At 37.4% G+C, this 22564-nt stretch overlaps 1 protein-coding gene across 4 annotated transcripts in view; it reads right to left on the bottom strand.

Annotated features, from left to right (window-relative positions):
- Nucleotides 1–2997: 2997 nt before the first annotated feature.
- Ttc6 (tetratricopeptide repeat domain 6) overlaps nt 2998–22564 on the bottom strand; it is a 173278-nt gene continuing 153711 nt past the window's right edge. For 2 of the 4 annotated variants that reach the window (XM_070026900.1, XM_070026905.1), the window contains 3 exons: nt 21329–21499; nt 13748–13973; nt 12777–13045 (listed from right to left, as the gene is read on the bottom strand). In XM_070026900.1, coding sequence (XP_069883001.1) covers nt 12906–13045; nt 13748–13973; nt 21329–21499 — 537 coding nt within the window. In that variant the 3' untranslated portion in view covers nt 12777–12905. Of the gene's footprint in view, nt 3139–7969; nt 8035–9565; nt 9679–12776; nt 13046–13747; nt 13974–21328; nt 21500–22564 lie in introns of those variants that run through there. The other 2 variants (XR_011373031.1, XR_011373032.1) reach the window with 2 other exon arrangements.

Raw genomic sequence — 22564 nt, 5'->3', positions numbered from 1 at the left:
ATAACTCTTTATATATCACCTTGAAAATAAAAAAAGAACTACCAGTTAGTGAGACTCTTATCTCCAATTAACCACCCAAAAGCCAGAATGGGGTATGGCTCAAATGGTAGGGTGCCAGCTTTGAATGCAGAAGCTAAATGAGAACTAAATGAGGTCCTGAGTTCAATTCCTAGTACCAGAACAATAATAATAATAATAATAATAACTTAAAATAACAACTCACTTAAAACAACCAAAAATAACTCTGTACTGACTTTTAAATCCTGTTTTTAGACAAAAACAAACTGTTCTGAGTGAAGCAGTGTCCCTTCAACTTGGAAAAACACTTCATTTTCTCATTCAGGAGCTCTGGAGTCAACAGCTTACATTTCTGTCTTGTTCCAAGAAAGGATGGAGCTAGAAAACCTACTTCATAAAGAGAATAGAAAAAAATTAAGTCAAGGTGGCTGGACAGTTCACTGGGAAAGACATATGTCAGAGAAAGACAACATGAGGACAGATATGTCACAGGAAGACAACACTTCCGTCTGTCCCAGCCCTTGTACCATCTTCCCAGATAGAGATACTGGCTTGGGGTTAAATAGGGAGAATCAGAACCCTTGACGATGGCTGATTGGTGGATCACCTGTCTTATTTTAATATATTTTTTTCTTGTAAAGATACTGTACAGAGGGGTTACAGTTATATAAGTAAGGTAATGAGTACATTTCCTATCGAGCATTGTTACTCCCTCCTTTGTTTTTCCCCTAGCATTCATTCCCTCTCCACCTCTCCAACTCTTCCCTCCCCCAGCCAAAGTTGTAAAATTGGTTTTCAACATAGTGTCTTGTACATCTCATTGTTGCAATGGGTCAGCCTCTATCCTTATTTAGCATTTTGTTATTTCCCTTCCCCTCCCCAAATTAGAATAATGTATATACAAGATGCAGGCCACCAACATCAAATACAGTGAAAACAGGGGTTATACCATGGGGGGAGAATATACAAGAGAAACAAAAAAAAATCACATAGTACATTATAAGTACATTTAAAACAACAGCAAGAAAGACAAAACCTCTTGTGTCCCTATCTTGGGGTTCATGTCACTTAGCATCATCTTATATTGTCATATGTACATAGCTTTTGAGGTCACCTTTCTATTTCTTGCAAGGTCATGACACTGAAATTTTAGTGTCTCATCCTTATTTTCTCATTCTTTTGCCTTACTTAACAAGGAAAAAGAATATATTTTCATGAAATTCCCTAACGTTATCAACACCATCAGGCATGTTTCGCTGGTTTTAATCCACAAAATTGTTCCTCTGATACACTACCTACCTTCTCATCTAAACAAAAGAAGAGAATGACAATTACTGCTGTAAAGATGGAGCCATCAAATGGAAGGTGGGAAGCCTTTCTGGTATATAGCATTCATTTAAAGGAATGAAATGCATCCTTCGCCCACTGAATCACCCATTTGTTAACCAAACATCTCTCAAGCATCCATGAAGCACCTAAAATCACAAGGCAAACCCCTATATGATATGATATCACTGTAGAATAGACAGGAATCAATTTTCTGGAAGAAGTAAAAGCTGGGGGTGGGAGGTTGTGTGACTCCAGGAGGGCCTCCTGGAGGAAGCAGAGTCACCTTCTGAAGGAAGAACTGGGCGGAAAATGCAGAGATAGAGACATTTGGATGTTTTGGCCACACTTGTTTCTACAACCAAAATGATTAACATCTTTCATTTCCCAGTATGTTTTATTATAAATTTTCCATGACTTCCAACTCTAGACTAATGCTGGCCAAAGCCCTGGACTTCTCAGAGTGAGCTTTCCAAATGAGCAATAGTGTTAGCATCACCCAGGAATGCAATAAAAATACAAGTTCCTGCCCAGGACCTGCCAAATTGGAAACACTGGGGCAGTGCTGGGAGCCTGTATTGTAACTAGCTCTGTAATTAGATTTGATAACTTTGGGATCAGACCTTCTTTGCTTTCAGCATGGATAGGAATCTCACGGGAGCTTATTGAAATGCAGATTACTAGGCTCCACCAGAGAATCTGATTTAGGACAGCTAACATGAGGTCTAAAATGTGCATTTTTAACAAGCATCCCACCTTGTCCGATGGCTGTCTGATGGCCAGGAGAACAGAGACCCTATTTTGAAAAACACTGAGCCTCAAAATAGGAGATAAAGAGAACAAAAAATAAATGGCGGGGGTGGGGTAAGAAGTCAGTAAGAATAAGTAGGAAAGAGGAAAAGAGAAAAATAGCTCAATGTTATCATCATGAAACCATCCAGTAAAGAAAGGGTTTGGTTCTGAATGCCCTGGAAAGAAAATTAGATCCAGAAAGCTGATACTTAAGTAACTCACATTTCATAAAGTTTGATGGACAGTTCCATAAGGATTTCTCAATAGCCATAAACAATTCCTCTTTTATAACAGAGGCCTCTGAGTATGACTCCTCTTGACATTACAAGTGTAGAGAAATTGCTTGAGTCCTTCTCCACTTGATGCCCAAGAATTCGTTAAGCCATTGCTGTCTAAAAGCCAGTCGTTTATTGCTTGTGGGTCACAAAAGAGCTTAATGGTAAAAATTACTCTTAAATCTTGTTTAGAGCACTGGGTCAGCATTAGGCATTTCTCACAGAGATTCCTTTCTTTTTCCTGTGAACTTTCAGAGATAAATCGCAGAGTGACTTAGTATCTAGAAAATGAAGTTCTGGTTCACAATAGCAATAGCCACCGCATCATGAGGTTAATTATAGGTTTTAAGGTTGTGCTCTGTCATACAATCTTTCTTGTTTTAAAACAAGACGGAACAGTTCACTTGCTCTGGGTTATTCCACACAGAAGATAAAACACAAGGTTTCTGAAGTCATCAAGGAGCTGGATAATGTCTGGGGTGCCAAGAGGCAGCCTTTGCAGGTAAGAGTTTCTTCTTTAGGCCCAGAGGCCCTGACCACTCATTTGAACAGGACTGAGGCCTTTTTCTCTAGGTAGTATGAGGATCTTGGTAAAAGCAGAGGGCCTGGAATAAAACTGCTCTGTACTATGCTACAGATGTAACTTGCAGCAAATGATATAATCTCTCCACTTCAATTTTTTCATCTATGAGATTATTTTCAAGAGTGGCGGTTCAGACCTGTAACCCTAGAAACACAGAAGGCAGAAATTAGGAGGAGCACTATTTGAGGCTAGCCAGGACAAAAAATTAATAAGACTTTATCTTAATGTGTAAGTTGAACATGGTAGTATATACCTATTATTCCAGCCACAAGGACATAGGCAAGAGGATCATAGGTCAGGCCAGTATAGGCAAAAATGTCAGATCCTACCTGAAAAATAACTAAAACTCCAAAAGTCTGGGGCCTAGTTCAAATGGTAAAAGTCCTGCCTAACAAGTACATAAAATTCTGAGTTCAAACCCCAGCACCTCTTCAAATATTAGAGGCAGCAGTCATAATACTTTCATATGGGTACTTGTATTAATCAAACAGATAATCATGTAACACATGTAGAAATAACATGTAGAAAGATCTTGACACTTCATGTCTCCTTGGAGCTATCTATGCTGGATTAAATTTGGGCAATAACAATAAAAATAAAAATAATAGTGCTTATGAAGACAAGAATAATTAAGCTGGATGTCCATAGATCATGCCTCTTAGCTACTTAGGAGGCTGAGATCCAGTTAATTGTAGTTTCCAATTAAACAGTTAAACAGTTAACCAGCCAAACGCCAGAAATGGAACTGTGGCTCAAGCCAAGACCATCCTTGAGAAGAAAAGCTCAGAGCCAGTCCCTGTACTGGCAATTAATTAACTAATTAACTGAAAGCCCCTGTGTTATGGAATGACTGTACTTTGAGATGTTAAATCTCTATATCTAATGATAGTTCAAACTCATGATTGGTCGGCCTACAATTTTTAACTACATAATGGTTTGAAAACCATATACATTGAATGGAAATGATACTTTTTTAAAACTTTACTTATTTTAACCAATTGATAGCAAATATACACTTTGTGGGGGTACCATGTGATGCTTCAACATATACATATGGTGTGTAAAGTTCAAACAGTAGACATCATTAATCTTGTTGTTATTATAAAGGTGAAGTGCAGAAGGCTTACTATTTCATAAATCAGGTAATTTGTACATTGCTTTTTGGACAATGTCATCCCTTCTTCACTTTCTCCCAGTTTTTCCCTTCCTGTCCCAACCCACAAGTTGTATAGTTCATTTTCAACTTAGGGTCTACTCAGTACCACCACTGCATTGAAATCACACTTTCATCAACTTTGAATTTTTTTCCAGACCAGCAATCCATCCTAGGAACAGTGACAGGAAGCCACATCCAGCAGTCAGCCACACAATCAACAAGTGTGAGCCACCAACACATCCAACTCTCTGTGTTGCATGTGTTCCATAGGTTTGATGTCTTAACAATGATTTCCCAGGAACTAATCCAACATAGACTGAGGAGCATCTATAATTCAAGAATGCATTAGATTAGAACCCTAAAAATCCTGAGAGGAGCTTCAGTTTTTAAAAATCCTGATTTGTAGAGGAGAGAGAGATAGAGACAGAGACAGAGACAGAGAGAGAGAGAGAGAGAGAGAGAGAGAGAGAGAGAGAGAGAGAGAGAGAGAGAGAGAGAGAGAGAGAGAGAGAGAGAGTTGTCTTGTTTTCTGTTCCAAAGAATTCTTGAAATGTTGCTCAAATTTTCCCAAGTTTGCTAGGAAAAAAAAAGCCTCACCTTTGAATATGATGAGCCTAGATTCATTTCTCATCTAAAATATGGAACAATAAATCCAGTGAGCACCTGCTGTCAGAGAGCTGTGGTATTCTGGGGTATGTCCTTGGCTCATAGTCCTCAGACCTATTCCATGAACACCAGGCTGTGCAGTTGCAGGGCATCCTTAGGCTGCCACCCCAAAAGAAGAAATGCCTGTTAGGGTTCAGGTATGAAGCCCCTCCTCAAACAGCTCATGTTAAGGCATGATCACCAGTAAAATGTTCAGTGGCAGGGCTCTTGCGGAAGTATGGACCATGAGGTTTCTGATGCAATCACTAGATCAATCCATTGATAGACTGATACAAATGCAAGCATTATTGGAAGGTGGTAGAAACTGTTGAAGACCGGGCCTTGTTGAAATTAATCACTGAGAGTGTGCTCTTGGGGCCTGTGTCTTTTCCCTAGCCACCTCTTGTCTCTCTCCTTCTTGGATGCCATTAGGTAAACAGCCTCCTCTGCCACATTCTCTTAAAGCAATAGACCAAGCTGACCTTGGATTGAAACCTTGGATTGAGCCAAAATAATTCTTTCCTCTCTAAGTTGGTCATGTCAGGAATATTGTCCCAGCAAAAGGCTGACTAATACAGTCCCCAAAACCTTGTGTTTCGTCACTAAGATTCATGGGAATTTTTGTTAAATGATGTAGCTGTATCTTTTTACATATTTTTAAAAAGTTACTTTCCAGGTAAATTACTTGACTTTCTTCTCATTTCCTTCCCCATACTGCTGCACCAATTATTTCAGTGACATTGATGTTCCTAAATCACTCACTTATTCCCCTAGTAGGAAGAAATCCCTGCTTCTGGCAAAACATAGATAGATAGATAGATAGATAGATAGATAGATAGATAGATAGATAGATAGATAGATAGATAGATAGATAGATAGACAGACACATACATACATACATACATACATACATACATACATACATACATACATACATACATACATGCATGCATACATACATACATACATACATACATACATAGGCCACGCTACAGGGATAGGTCTAATATATTAAGCTATTTTGATACTATCAAGGATTTTTCATTCTCATGCTTCTCCCATCTGGTGTTCTTATCATCAAAGATCCAATATAGTAAGCATAGAGTTTAAGAATTTAATGTGAAGGGTAGAATATTAGAGAAGTTGGTGTTATGTGATGATGGGAATTCCCCAGAGCTATTGCACAACTCGAGCAATATTAAAAGCACCTTATAAGCAGAAAAGTTGCATTCAGACGCATAGTTCTACCATAAAACTTGTAAGTTTTCTGAAGAGGGCTGTAGGACTTTAATGAAATTACTGTTCTATAATTTTCAAGGATAAAAGACTTTATCTCTAGATGGGTGCCAGTGGCTCATGCCAATAATCCTAGCCACTCAGGAGGCTGAGATCTGAGATTACAGTTAAAAGTCAGCCTGGGCAAGAAAGTCTAAGAGACGCTTATTTACAATTAACCACAAAAAGCCAGAAGGGGTGCTGTGGCTCAAGTGGTAGATCACTAGCTTTGAGCACAGAAGCTCAGGGACAGTGCCCAGGACCTCGATTCAAGCCCCAGAACTGGCACACACACACACACACACACACACACACACACACACACACACACACACACACACACACACACACAAAGACCACATCTCTAATTTTGTCTCCGTCTTTAAATTCAAAAGATAAATTTGTTCCTGGCTTATAAAATGTATTCTTGCTTTATAAACAAGTAACATTAAAATCATTCAAATAGTGATTTCTCAGTCTATTAAACTCAAACTATTGTTGGGAACCAGTAATTCACCCCTGTAGTTTGTAATCTTAGCTAGTCAGGAGCATAAGATCTGAAGATTGAAGTCAAAACCAACCCAGGCAGAAAATTCTGTGACACTCTCATCTCCAATTAACACCCCCACCAGAAAAAAAAACCAGAAGTGGAACTATGGCTCAAGTGGTAGGGCATTTGGCTTGAGCAGAAAAAGCTCAGGGACAGTGCCTGTGTCCTGAATTCAAGCCACAGGACCTGCACAAAATAAATAAATACATAAATAAGTAAATAAAACTATTATGATTTCTATCAAGTTTTAAAAAACTAAATACTAATGTGTAAGGCAAAATGCCATAAAATATTAAATTAAAATCACACTTAAAACTATGATTCTAAGTTGATTCGTAGAGTTACATAGGTCTCCTATGGGAAGTTTATAGGAAAAATATAGAACTTTTCCTGCTAAATAAGTAGGAGTCTTGCTCAGCATCCATCACTCATACTTGTAATACTAGCTACACAAGGAGGCTGAAATCAAAGGATCTTGGTTCAAAGCCAGCTCAGGAAAACCCATAAAAGGCCAGAAGTGGAGCTGTGGGTCAAGTGGTAGACCACTAGCCTCAGGCATAAAAGCTCAGAGACGGCACCCAGGCCCTGAGTTCAAGCCCCAGGACTAGCACAAAACGGACAAGTAAGAATCTTTCCCTTGAGTCTTAGGACCTAAGAGTAAGAGTTGGACTTCAAAGTTCACGTGATAATATAGAGCAGCAATGCTTACTCAGTACCTAACTGAAATAAGATGAAGGAGGTTATTTGTATATTGAATATGATTCATGCTTTTTCCATTTGATGACTTCTTTCATAGAAGTGATAGTTATAAATTTTTAAGTATCATCACCATATACCACTAATCTCCCTAGATTACTCTCTGAATTAACATTTGTGTCACAAAATTGATCAATACATTGAGACAAGGTTTTCAATTATTCTTTTCTTTTATATAGGAAGTGTGGTAATCAATCTATGTTCAGAGAAAAGCTCTGAAGTAAACTAAGACATCATATGAGTACACACACAAATAAATGAAAATCATAGCACTAACAAGATAAAAGTCCCACACATACAGATAGCAAGTTTTGTATTTTCCTTAGAAATTTAAGTGTCTTTGATCATTTGAGATGAATTTTAGAAAACTCCATGTAAGTACACTCTAACATAGTACACTTTTCTTAAGAGATGGTAATGGTGCAAACAGATCTTGACTTGCTTTGTAGATGGGGCTTACAAAGGTCTGAGCCTGTGGGACCTCTGAAGGACTGACTCACCTGCCAGCTCTAGCTCACAGCCCACTGTAGGCACCCAAGGAAATGGGCAGTGTAAGTTAATTTTCTATCATCTTAAACGTTGTCTCCAACGAAGTATTTAAGTCAACTTATGAAAGGAGATGTTATGCTTCTCTTATTTACCAGCATGTGTTCAATGGCTAAGAACAAAATGCATCCAAATGCAAAAGTGTTAAGAGTAAAATGAAAACAAAAAAGTCAAACAGTAGCCCTCAAACCTCCCACATGGCTTCTCTGGACAAACCCTCCATGGCTAATCCTGCTCATGACAAAATTTCAGGCTTTCTCTGAAACAATATTCTGCATAAATACAATTATTTCACAACACAATGGACTCTTGTACTATATTATTTTAGTTTTTTTACATGTCCACATGATTAAATAAATTATCACTGAAATGGTTCTTATATAGAATAAAATCAAGGTATTTGATTTTGACTTGATTTGATTTTGTTGAATTGCCTTATGGATTAGTAGATTAAAGCCAGGACAATGTTATGTTCTTCATACGAATTTTCCAACTAACAATATATCAGAAGATATAAATATTCCCCTCAATTGTTTAAAACATCTGTATCAGACAGTCAGAAATATGCATAAGAGTGTTTGAACTCTAATAATCTCCTCCCCCTCATTCTAGGTTCAGTATACATAATGTTTCTTTGATTGGTGAAACTTTTCTTAAGAAATGACAGTAATTGAAATTTTGCTATGTCTCTTTAGACTATTTGATTAGGTTACAATTGATTGTATCATCCAATTATAAAAATAACAGTGATTAGTTTGAGATGTTAGTACATCTTTATTTCAACCATTACAGCCTCATCACCTTGGCGAAGTTCTATTTTCAGCTATTATTTGTTAGCTAATATTTGGGATAGGTCATTTTTACATCAGGCTGATATCGTCCATGACTTCTTCAGTTTTTAATTTCATTTTGTAAGATTAATCTTATGATTCCAAGGTGTACTCTGTGTGTGTGTGTGTGTGTGTGTGTGTGTGTGTGTGTGTACATGAGCACACACATTATGCACTGTGAAGACTGTGAAGATGCTAAAGATCTCTCTACTTGGGGGAATGCTGAACAAATAAAATATTAAGAGACATGTTGTCAATACTTTGATTTTTCAGGAGTCTAAACTTGCCTAAAACATCTCAGTGTATCTTTTTTTTATCATGGAAATAGTAAAACACACTTTTCTCATATGTTGGGGCATAATGTCCTGTGTGAGTGTCCAGGTCTCTTATTTATTAAAGTAAGTATATCATATACTTATGAAGCATCTTCTTTGTTTGTGCAACTGTGGTATTAGTGATTCAGTGCTGGACAAATAGATAGAATGTTCACCCTTATAGAGTTTGCAGTCTAGTGTGGAAGCCAGCCTGTAAACAAGATACACAGGTGTGTAGTGCCATCAAAGTGTGTGATAATAGATCTAAGGTACCCTACCAGAGAGGGAGAGAACTTCCTAAGAATTCCATCCAGGCAAAGATGAGTGAGGACAGGAGAACATGTTGAACATTGGACCCTCAAGGTGGATGGCCATTAACACTAACAACATATTTTTATGACACTGGGGAAAGTCTGTAGTGAGATCTTATTGTTCTGACAGGCTAAGGATGTGGACTGGGATGCTCAAGCATCAGATTGGTGTTGTGTATCTGACCTACCGTAAGTCCAGGTATCAGTCACCTTTTGCTTCCTTCACTCCTCTCCACAGCCATTAGATGTTTTCTTGTCCTTCACTTGGTTGCTCTCCAGCTATGTCCATTAAGCAATTATTCTGTGAAGTAAAATTTTCCCAGAATGCAAGTAAATAAGAAGCATCAGGTGACTGGTGCCTAGACAGGCAAGTCGCATTCTTAGCATGCTATAACAATAAAATCTTACTCCTAGAATTTACCCGATATCATAAAAAATGTTTTGTTAGTCGGTGACCTAGATGCTGCTCTGTCATGAAGAGAAAACCAAGAAATGCGCACAGTAACTACTAGCTCCAAGAAAGGTTCATTCCATGACCCTCCATAGACAAATGGATTGATAAAATGTGGCATATATACTCAATGGAATTTTGCTCATCTATTAGGAAGAGTGATGTTACATCAATTGCAAAGAAATGGATGGACTTGCAAAAAAAATCACATGATGTGAAGTAAGTTGGGACCAATGAACCAAATTTGAAACGTTTTCCCTCATATGTGTTCTCTCCTATGTGGAAGCTATAACTTAATTTATAATGACTAGTAAATACTTCGGGGCTGGATGCAAGTATACACCATGTATTAACTAAGATACTGAATTTTCAGGCAAGAATTCAAATGGTGTAATTTCCTAGAAAGGCTAATTCACAGATCAACAAAATGAACACCAGCAAACAAGTACTTGAAAAGTGGGAAGTGAGGTCAAGGGGAGGGAAGAATATAGTCAACCCCTAGTCTTGGACTTTGACTCTGAGAAATGTCTCCAGTGGGCAGCATAGGTGCTTGCAGTAGGACACTCAGTGTGTGAAGAAGCTGTGGGGGTTGAGGGGTTATAGGCATTGTGACCTATCAGACATCACTAGCCCTTTGATGCCCAGTTTGGTCCTGTGACCTCTGCTGTGTATCATTCCTCAACAATGATCATATTCTGTCTTATAAGTGCTTTTGTGCTACCACTTAATCAAGAAGTTCAAATCCAAGAAAGCAAGAATGGTAGGGATAAAAAAAATCGAATGGAGCAGGGAAGGGAGAAAACCTAAGATATTCTCTAGGAATCTACACAAGCTGAGTGTCTTGGGATATTCTACTAAGAGATGGAGTCCCATCATCAAAATTTTATATGACAGAAACACCAGTCTCCTGCACATCTGCACTGCAAAGGGATTGTTCACAGAGAGAAAGAATCCTGCAGAGCCTGCATCTCAGCAAGTAATAGCCAGGGAATAGAGAAGAAATACATACTCGCTGCTCAAGGGGAGAGTTTCTGTCTGTGAGGTCAGTCTGAATCTAACCTACAGCTAGGATTTGGAGACCAGAAAGCACAGGAGAATCTAAAATCACATATTAGTGTGTTTGGCCACCAGCTGAAGTAGCTTCAATAAAGGGACACAAAAGGGTTTTCTTTGTTGTTTTTAATGTACCATGTGATTTTTTTATTTCTTTTGTATGTTCTTCCCCCTATGGTATATTCCCTGTTATCACTGTATTTGATTTTGGTGCCCTGCATCTTGTATATACATTTATCTAATTTGGGGAGGGAAAGGGGAATAACAAAATGCTGAAACAAGAACACGAGATAACCCACTGCAACAATGATACTTACAAGACACTATGTTAGAAATGATCTTTACAACTTGGGAGGGGAGGGATAGTAGGAATAAAACAAAGGAGAGGGATGTGAAGGGTAAACAAAGGAAGAGGCTGCAATGCTTGATACGAAATGTACTCATTATCTTGCCCATGTAATTGTAACCCCTCTGTACAGTATGTTCACAAAAAATTAAAATTAAAATTAAAAAAAAAACAAAGGAGAGGGTAACAATGTTCAACAAAAAAATGTACTCATTACCTTACTCATGTAACTGTAACACCAGAGGTGTTTAAAAAAAAAGAGAAAGAAAACCAGTCCTCACATAGACCTACTTATCACGCCAGGAAAAGTATCCTGAAAAGTGTGAGGCATTTTCGTATTAGCTTACAAATTGAAACCAATTTTGTGTTGGGAAAGGAAAGCGGACAGAAGTATCTTTCCAAATACCTGACCATCATGAAAGCAGGCCCCTTAAGACCTAGAGATGTACAGGAAAAATAAAACACCAGAAAGGAAAACAAACTGAAGGGAACAATGTGAATGAACCAAACATCAGAAAGCCTTCTTATTGTCAGTGAGGTAAAAAGAGGGGGCTCTCTGCTTCACTCAACATTCCTCAGAAACAGTCCAAAAATAACCTTTCACTGTTGTAATTTGGTTTTACTCATCATCCACTGCTGTGAAGCCCTCATTACAAATGAACACACACATACATATGAGAATGTATACATACACACACATTTTGAAATTGTATTATTCAAATATTTATGAAATTTAAACTAAAAAAGCAGAAGGAACTGAGCACTGGTGGCTCACATCTGTAATTCTAACTACTCAGGAGGATAAGATCTGAAGATTTCAGCCAACCCCAGGCAGGAAAGTCAATGAGACTTATATCTGCAATGAATCACCAAAAAGCCAGAAGTAGAGCTGTAACTCAAGCGGTGGAATGCCAACCTTGAGCAAAAGAGCTCAAGGACAGTGTTCAGTCACTGAGTTCCAGCCCCAGGATCAGCACACACACACACACACACACACACACACACACACACACACACACACACACACACACACACACACACACACACACACACACACACACACACACTGTAGAAGGGTTACCTCAGGAAAATAGGTCACCTAAATCTTCGTAGGAGTTATCCTAGAAGACAAGCAACTATGTAAAGGAGAAACATGTCTATTAGTTGGAAGCATATGAGTATCTGATATAGTCCAGAATACACAATGTTAAAAGGAGGACAGAGACAATGTACTTGACTTTAATTTTTAAAATCATCAATTTATGTTTATTTTTTAAAGATAGATGCAGTTGTATACATATTATGAATAGAAATGTATGAAAAGTTGGATGACACTTTGTCTACAATCAAGTAGTACTCCGAAGGAAAATTCTCTTACTTTAAACATTAATAATCCTTAAGAAACATTCCCATTTAAACAGTGCATCTTCTGAAGAAATTTAGTTCATGCTATATATATGTGCAACAATGTTACAGTTGTTAAATATATTAAATATATTAAATATTTAAATACAGTTGTTAAATATATTAAATACAGTTGTTAAATATATTAAAAGGTCATAGAAAATACCAAGTCTACCAGGAACAATAACAAAGGTGGTATAAACTTCTAAACAACAAATGCATTTCAGTTGCAAGAAGAAAGTCTATGTAAATTATCATAGAAACTTAAAACAGTCTATTTAATCATGTAGCTTGATTTTTCAAAATCCAGTGCTTGGTTATAGTCAGTTACAGCTTTCTCAATCAGACCTATTTTACCACGAACTTCTGCTCTGAGATTATACATTAGAGCATCATCAGGCTTCAAATATAAGGCTGAAAAACAAACACAAACTTCATGATATATATGTTTATGTCAACACAAAAAAAAATTTCAGTTTTTAAAGATAAAATTTTTGCAAGAATTTTAATATTACTTTTTTGAAGGTACTTTTCTTTAAATGTAATAATACACACATGCATATATATATATATATATTTAATTTAGGGAACCACAGTACAGTATTATCCTTTGAAAGGTTGGCATTGCTTGTGTGGTTTCCTAATAATTCTGTATATCTAAGTTTATTAAAGCTTTTTAATTAGGATATATTGATCATACAAAGAGATTTCATTATGATACTTCCATACATGCCTATATGCACTTTGATTGAATTCATATCTTCCATTATTCCTTCTTCTTCCCCATTCCCCTTCTAAAAATAAATTTAATGGGCTTCATTATTCTGTTTTCATATATAAAGATAAAATGCTTCGATCATATTCAGCCTCTCCTTTTTCCATACCCCTTTCCATTGGCTTCCTCCTCACATAATCTCCCCATTTCACAATCAACAATCTTTTCTTTCAAGTTAAGAAATTATATCAAGGAATGTATATTATATGAAAGGCATGATTAGATATCTAGACACATCGATTCTTGTGCAAATTTATAGAGACAATTTTTTTCTTTTTTAATCTATAAGAAAGGAGTATATCAACTACTATGATCTTACCAAAATAATTACTAAACAATACCTTGACAAAGGTCTTTTTCAGCTAATTGATATTGCTTTAAACAGCAGTACAAATGTGCTCTGTTAAAATACACTGCAGCCCAAGAAGGACAACGTTCAATTAGACTTGAAAAATCTTCTTTTGCGTCTTCATATTTTTCTAATACTGTATTTACAATAGCTCGATTCATGAGAGCATATTCATTTTCTGGGTTAAACTTTAAAGCCTTCGAGAAGTAGTCAATGGCCTATAAAATGTTGAAAAAATAAAATAATTTGAATCTACTGTAACTGACAGCCATTGGAAATTTGAAGCTCTTTCATAAGATTGACCAATAATGGATCAATGGAAGCCTTCATCTCCAATACAGAAGTCCTATAGAAAAAAATTTTTAAAAAGAAAAGACAACAGTTGGCTCTGTTTTTGTTTTTGCCATGTGTTTTGGTCAGCTTTCTGTCATTGTACTGAAATGCCTGAAGTGACTGACTTAAAGGAAGGGAAAGATCCATTTGGCCTGGCTGTTTCAAAGACTGCAGGATATGGTCACTTGGCCCTGTTGCGGTAGGCCTGTGGAGCACAGTACCTCATGGCAAGAGAGTGACAGAGAAGGATGCTCATCTCATGGCAATCAGGAGAGAGAGAGAGAGAGAGAGAGAGAGAGAGAGAGAGAGAGAATTTAGGGAATGTCCCATGTGCCCCATGACCTCACTTCCTACTACTAGGTCCCACTTCCTAAAAATTCCTCCATGGCCCAACAGTACCAGTGGCTTATGACAAAGCCTTTAGCATACATGCCTTTGGAGGCATTAAGATCTAAACCTGAACATTATGTGCCAGCAATGCTAGTCAATGTCGATCATAAAAAATATTTCTCCATAGTATAGTGAAATATTCCCACAGACTGCCAGCTAAATTTCATACCCCTGAACAGAACCACAAGTAAAAGGTAAAAAGTCAATTAGGAAAGACTGAACAGAAGATAAAATGAAAATTAGATAGGCAACACATTGTATATGAAAACAGAACAAAAGGTGAACAGATAACTGAATCGTCAAGAGAAAATTGTAAGCAATGTCCAAAAGTATGAAAACTCAGTGATACTATGAAAATTTATAAGTAAGAGACGGGGAAAAAATCAACTTGTTGAGATCAAAGACTCTAGCGTAGGTTGGGAGGGATGGGTGAGATGTTAAAAGGTATAATGTTAATACACGCTGTATTCATAAATTGCTCTGTTGAATGACAATCCTTTGTACAACTACTTAAAGATAATTATATATTACATATTAATATACCACAGTATATTTATATATTCACATTTTGTGATCAATTCAGGTTTCAACATAAAAATTAAGATGGGTGGAGTTTGGTTAAAGAGAAAGCAGAATTTTCTGAGAACCTCAGAGATTGCATTTAGCAGGCTGAAATTTGCCTTACAGGCACAAGTTCCTCAATTTTTAACTTCCAAATGAAAAAGGCTATCTGGAAAGAATGTACCAGAGCTTTGGTTAATTTCTTGACTTTTAATTGACATTGCTTAATGGAAATGATCTTCCAACAGCAACCTAGAAATCTAGCAAGTTGTTTTATTATATTTTTAATTAAATGTTGATATGTAATAAATGGGAATTTTTTAAACTTACCCCTTCATCACAAAGTGACTGAGATGCTGATTAGACATTCACCCACTCATTAGGACTCTCATCTCTAATGCTGATGGATAAACATTTGGTTCCTACTTTAAACTAAAGGAAAACCTTTTTACAATACAACTCTATTTCTCCAGTCATTTACCAGCTGATTTCTTCCCAACCAATCACAAACTGGCCTCCTATCTACCTCCTCCCATTCCATGAGCTCTGCTTTGGCTATGGTTACAGATGGACATTTTCCAGTTATTTCTACCAATGTACCTCTGTGGAATGGACCTATTCATCTCTCTTTCCTACGTAAAATTTTCTATACTGTCTCCCTGGTCTTTCTCCAACCTTTCTGTTTGTTTTCTCTCCAATTATTTCCCTTTGTATTTCCTAAGGATCTGTCCTCAATTCCTTTTCACCAAAGATAAGAGTCATGGTGGCTGTGGTTCAGACCAAGGAGCACATGCATGAGGTTCAAATGTTGCCTCTACTTTGGATGAGTTTCTACAGCTCTAATTACATCAATTTCCTCATTCTGTAAAACAAAGGTAATTACCAAAAACCTACTTCCTGCACTGATGTTAAGAATGAGGCAGCTAGTATATAAAGTACTGAGAACAACATGCAGAATGTAGTAGACTCAATCAATGACTACAGGTTTGCTACTTTTCTTCTAATGCCTATAAATAGAGTCTTCAGGTACTTATGAACTTTGCTTCCTCTGATGCAATTCTATCAAGATTGTATAAGTCTTCTCATCCCTGGTGGTAGTTACTCTATGCAACATTTATGTGTAATTCAAAGATCTATTAAAATGGGAGCAGTATTGACATCTACCTGTGAAGAGCTTAAAGAGAATTCACTCCTAAAAAGAAGTCTACACTGAGACATCGGGAATGAAGCAAGAGAATAACACCAAGCATTACATTCTTCATGAAGTAGCGGACTTCACCTTAATCACTAACAAATTGATAACAGCTAGAAAATTCTATATCACAAAATCATGACTTTAGCCAGGTAGGAACAAATGAATACCTTAGTTAGAGAAAAGAATTCAGTGAAATACCTGTAATGTACCAAACTTTGAATAATGTAACTTTGTACTATATTACAACTACTAGAATATATTACTTTGAAAATTGAAAATCTATAAACATAATGAAGATACTTGAAGAATAAGGAGTATGAAGCAATTCCAAGGCAACGCAATTAGTAATAAAAGGCCTTAAATTTTTAACAATTGGTCTGATGCCCACATATCTATAATAAGTTGATTTAAAAGTATATCCAATTATTTAAGTCATCAGTAGTTCCTAATTTATGCAAACAACTATTCCAAATGTGCTTTTAAATCATTAGGTCACTAAAGAAAAAGAAAGTCAGATAATATACATTTTTTTATGGTCCTGGGGCTTGAACTCAGGGCTTGGGCACTGGTTCTGAGCTTCTTTGTGCTCAAGGCTAGCGCTCTACCACTTGAGCTACAGCACTTTTTCTGAGTAGTTTATTGGAGATGAGAGCTTCATGGGGCTGTCTTTGAACCGTAAACCTCAGATCTCAGCCTCCAGTGTAGCTAGGATTACAGTTGTAAGCCATAGCACCAGGCTCATACACATTTTAACTCTCCAGAGATGAGTTGGTTTGTTTAGGGACCACTCCCCTAGGGCTTACATATTCCTTTCTGTATTATCAGCTGTCACTGCAGAAAGGAGAGGCAGGCAAGCACAGTAGTATAGTTGAATACGGCATAAATAAATGAAAGTCTGCTTATCTCTAGAGGAAGTGCGCATGATACCACATAGTGTCCAATGTGTGTACACAGAGAATGGAATACATTGGAGATGAAATATTGGCCCAATTATTGTGTCTAAAGTATGGAGCAACTATGGAGTTGAACCTTATTTTTTTGGGGGGGGTCCGGTCATGGGGCCTGAACTCTGGGCCTGGGCGCTGTCCCTCAGCTCTTCAGCTCAAGGCTAGCGCTTCTACCACTTGAGCCACAGCACCACTTCCGGCTTTTTTTTTCTTTTTGCTTATGTGGTGCTAAGGAATCGAACCCAGGGCCTCATGCATGCAAGGCAAGCGCTCTACCACTGAGCCACCTTCCCAGCCCCTGAACCTTATTTTTTTGATGTCAGGCTGCACTATAGATCTAAGCAAATAATTTTGCACAGGATATTCTCAGAGTTATTAAATAACTTTTAAAGGTATGTGGTTCCCTGAGTCTTCCAGATGGAAACAAAAAATGCCCTTGGGTATTTTACTTGTCTTCATCTTATTAACCAACTTTACAATGGGAAGGAATATTTCTAGGAAGCATCTAGGAAGGATCTAAGATTAATGAAGTTTAGACTTTAGGTTGTCAGCCTGGGGAAAAAAAATAGCTGTCTACTGACATGGCAGTGACATCCTTATTCAAGCTTTATAAAATTATGCCTTTGATACCCTGCCCCAACCTCCAGCTTCCCTATTAAGATCAGCAGAGCTTATCACAGGGGTCAGCAGGCTGTTAAGGGTCATGGCTGCATCATCCAGCTGGGAAGATGGACGATAGAAAAATGGTAATAGAAAGTGAAGAGCACTAAGATGGAGAAAGGAAGGGATGGAGGTGTGGTTCAAATGATAGAGCACTCATTTCAATAGATCACAAGGTGCTGAGTTCAAGCTTCGATTCTACACAGCCACCAGGTCATTCTCTATAAACTTTGCTTCCTTTGACTTTTAAGAGGCAATTCGATCAAGATTGTGTAAGCCTTTTCATCCCAGATCATAGTGACTCTATGCTACATTTATGCACAATTCAAGGATCCACTAAGATGGATGCTGAGAGGTCTAGTAAGAGCAGGACCGAGACACACTGAAGTAGTTGAAGAAGCAGTGGAGGTAGAGGTTTAAACTGGAAGGTCTGCATAGACCTGGAAGGTGAGAGAAACAGAGAGGCAACAAGTGGTTTTAGAAAGTCTTCTGTGAAAATCAGTAGTAAAGAACAGGCTGTGGGAGCCAACCCTCTCTTTACTTTTTTTTAAATGCTGAAATCTCATTCAGAAGCCTGAGGTGGGAGATCAGCCAGCTCAAAGCCAGCCTAGGATACAAGAAGAGACATTGTCTAGAAAACAGAAGGAAAAAGGAAGAGGAAGGGTTATGGCTTTACACCCTCATGTAAGTGACAAGGAAGAGATACAAGGTATATTTTTGCTGTGGTTGAAAAGTACAGAAAAGAAGAATGAAAAATGTGAGTTTTTATACAGTGATAGTCACTAGAGCAAAACTATAAACTTCCCTTTGCTTCAGAAAAAAAGCTTTCTAAAAAAGTCAAAGCCGACAGACTATGTGTTTAATACAAATCAAGCTATACATTTTAAAATGGTTACAATGGTAAATTTTATTTTATGTGGATTTTACTCAAATTTAGGAAAAAAGACTTACGGATCTGCCAGGCAAAAGTGGCTCATGTAATCCTAGCTTCCTGAAGAGGGTAATCTGTAGGATCAAGGTTCAAAAACAAACTGGGCAGGAAAGTCTCTGAGTCTCAGTCTCTCAAAAAGCTGGACTACGAGTGTAACTCAAGTGGTAGAGCACTAAGTCATCAAAAGAGCTTGAGCATAGTACAAAAAATCAAAACAAAGAACAGAAAAGACACAAATTACAGGACAAAATAAGTGGGATACTGACAAAACAGTGTTTGGAAGAAATTAATGGAAGAGAATGCTAACTACACTGTTGGTGGGAGTGTAAACTTATTCAGCCACTCTGGAAAGCAGTATGGAGATTCTTCAAAAGACTAAACACAGAGCTTCCCTATGACCCAGCAATTCCACTTCTAAGCATTTATCCAATGACCACAAAGAAGGCCACACTAAAGCTACCAGCACAGCTATGTTTATTGTAGCATTATTTACCACAGCTAAGATATTGAACCAACCCAGATGCTCCTCAGTAGATGAATGGATCAAGAAAATTTGGTAGACAGATAGATAGATAGATAGATAGATAGATAGATAGATAGATAGATAGATAGATAGATAGATAGATAGATAGATATAATGGAATTCTATGCTTCTGTCAGAAAGGAAAACACCACCCCATTTTTAAGGAAATGGAAAGACTTGGGAAAAAAATCATATTAAGTGAAGTAAACCAGACCCAAATAAACATAGGTCCCATGGTTCCCTTTATTTGCAATAATTAGTATATTCCTAGGATAATCTTGGCCGATGAGCTGAATAGCTCAATAGCTATGTACATATGACATATAAGATGATGCTAGGGCTGAGAAGGTGGCTCAGTGGTAAAGCGCTTGCTTTGCATGCATGAGGCCCTGGGTTCGATTTCTCAGCACCACATAAGCAGGAAAAAAAGCCAGAAGTGGCGCTATGGCTCAAGTGGTAGAGTGCTAGCCTTGAACTGAAGAGCTGAGGGACAGCGCCCAGACCCAGAGTTCAGGCCCCACGACCAGACCCCCCCCCCCCCCCGCCAAAAAAAGATGATGCTAAGTAAAATGAACTCCAAGACATGGACATAAGAGATTTTTCTTTCTCGTTGTTCTCAAAGTACTATGTAATTTCTTTTTTCTTTTGTGTTTTCCCATTGTTTATCCCCTGTTGTCACTGTAATAAATTTTGGTACCCTGGGTATTGAATATACATTTATCTGAACTAAGGAAGGGAAGGGGAACAACAAAATGGTAAGGCAAAGGACAGGGGGGAACCTATGTAACAGTGATACTCACAAGACGATATGTTGGAAATGATCTATACAACTTGAGGGGGGGGTATTGGGAAGGGGTAGGGAAAGAGGGAGAAAAATGAAAGAGGGGGTAACAAGTTAGACAAGACAGGGGAATCACTACCTTACTTAAGTAACTAATACCTCTGTATATCACCTTGACAATAAAATTAAAATTAAAAAAGGAAAAAAGAAATTAAATACCACAATATAAATGAAAGAGTATCAATAAATAAACTATCAATTCAAAAAGATAAGGGACAACGGAATAAAAGAATGATTATAGATATAATATTAAAAATATTAAAACGTTTTCTGAGAGAGGTGACATTGATCAAGATGCATCATATTCATAAACTGCTTTGTTGAATTGCAATTTCTTCATACAACTACTTAAAGATAAATAAAATCCATTTCAAAAAATGTTGTAAGTTTGATCATGCTAATTAAAATAAAATTTTAATTAAAATTAAAAGTTTAATTGTAATACAATTTAAATAAAATGTATTTGTACATTTATATTACCTAAGACCCAAATACTTTTATTTCAGATACTATAAATTGAAATGGAAAGGAATTAAGGATTACACAAAACCAGATCAGAAATTCCAGTCTCTTCACTGATTCTACTCATGTCTCTGACATTTAGAAAAGGTGTAAATTAAAAGAGCTAAATCCTCCTGTCATGAAGCGCAAAGAATTCCAGGCAGAAATAGTTGACAATGGATATGGCAAGGAAAATGGCCACATTTCCTCTCAGGAAATCCAAATAATGTTTATGGCAAATGTTGAAAAATTGATCAAAGAAGAACAACAAATCTAGACCAGTATTAGTATTTAATGGATGAATATGCTATGAAAGAGAACATTATTTGTGCATGTATGTGTGCCAGTCCTGGGGTTTGAACTTACAGCCTGAGCACTGTTCTTGCTCTAGGCTAGCATTCTACTACCTGAGCCATGCTCCACTTCTGGGTTGTTGTTTTTATTTTATTGGGGGGTGTTGTTGTTTTGTAATTTATTGGAGATAAGAACTTTCCTGGATTGACTAGCTTCAAACAGCAATCCTCAAACTCAGCCTCCTGAGCAACTAGGAACATTATTTTTTTTTAAGGGGAGCTAAAGATTTACTACCTTAGAAATAGAATGGATTGTGTTTCAATACGACACATACCAAAGAGTATATGTATGGAGCATTTAAGGGCAAAGAGGAAATATTCAAGAAGATGCACATTACCTGGGAAAACTGCCTGTGGTGAAGGTAGATATTCCCTGCATTGTAGTAAGCCAGAGAGTACGTGGGGTCCAGAGACACTGCCGCCTGGTAGTCTTTCATAGCATTATGTTTATGACCCATTAATTCATGAACCACCCCACGATTTGTTAAGAACTCAGCTGTAGTTTTGATCTGGAATACAAGAACATGAGCATCTGGGAATAGTATTCATTTCTGACTTCAGGTATGTCATGAAATCTACTTGTGGGAAACCAGTAATAGAGCACAGGTAAAACCCCATTAGAGAAAGTATTTTGAGAAAGGGCTTGGTGTGAAATTTTGTTGACATGATTGCAATCAAACTATTTTTACTCAGATCCTTTCCAAGGGACAGCCACATGGGGAAAGTTTATCTGCTTATCTAGGTTAAGAGGAGGAGAAACTAAATTGGATAATGAGCATGCCTATCTGTCCTGTGCTATAGCAATTTTCTTTCTGTTATTTCCCTTTGCTTATCTTACACATTTTGGTATCTACTCAAATCTGCAGAAATGAAACTTTAAAAATAGGGAAAAAGAAGTTTCTGCTATTGTGTTTAAAACGCAAGATTTATAGTTGCCATTTCATTCCAGGAAGAATCAGGATTTACATTGTCCTTTCTCTGGTTCTGTCAAACCTTGTTTTTATATTTTTCTGTCATTATATGACAGAACTATATTTGTGTGAGGGTGTGTGTGTGTGAGGGTGTGTGCGCGCACACGCACGCACGCGCATGTGTGTGCCAGTACTCAAGTTTGAACTCAGGGATAGTATTGTTGCTTGAACTGAGGGCCTGAGCCTCTTGCTTGGATTTTTCAGTCAAGGTGGTGCTCTACCACGTGACTCACACCTCTACTTCCAGCTATTTGCTGGTTAACAGGAGATAAGGATCTCACTGACTTTCTTGCCTAGGCTGACTTCAAAACACAATCCACAGATCTCAGATCTCCTGATTAGCCAGGATTACAGGCCACAAAATCCCAGCAACAAAACAATATGGATGTTTCATTAAATTTATAAGCTGCATTTGCTGAAAGGAATTGATGTTCATGGGGTACTGAGGTTTGAACTCAAGAATACCACAACTGCTAGACAGGAGCTCTACCACTAAGCTATACTTCTTGTTTGTTAATACAGCTAGGTTATAAAATGGACAAGCCACTCCTTATTGTAGGACTCAGGGGAAAAAAATAGGAAATTGTAGGATGTTTTCTACAT

Source organism: Dipodomys merriami, unplaced genomic scaffold, assembly GCF_024711535.1.
Source record: "Dipodomys merriami isolate MVZ:Mamm:240054 unplaced genomic scaffold, mDipMer1.0.p SCAF_1, whole genome shotgun sequence".
Lineage (NCBI taxonomy): Eukaryota > Metazoa > Chordata > Mammalia > Rodentia > Heteromyidae > Dipodomys > Dipodomys merriami.
The sequence above is the reverse complement of the archived record's forward strand: the minus strand, read 5'-3'. Positions and strand labels throughout refer to the sequence as shown.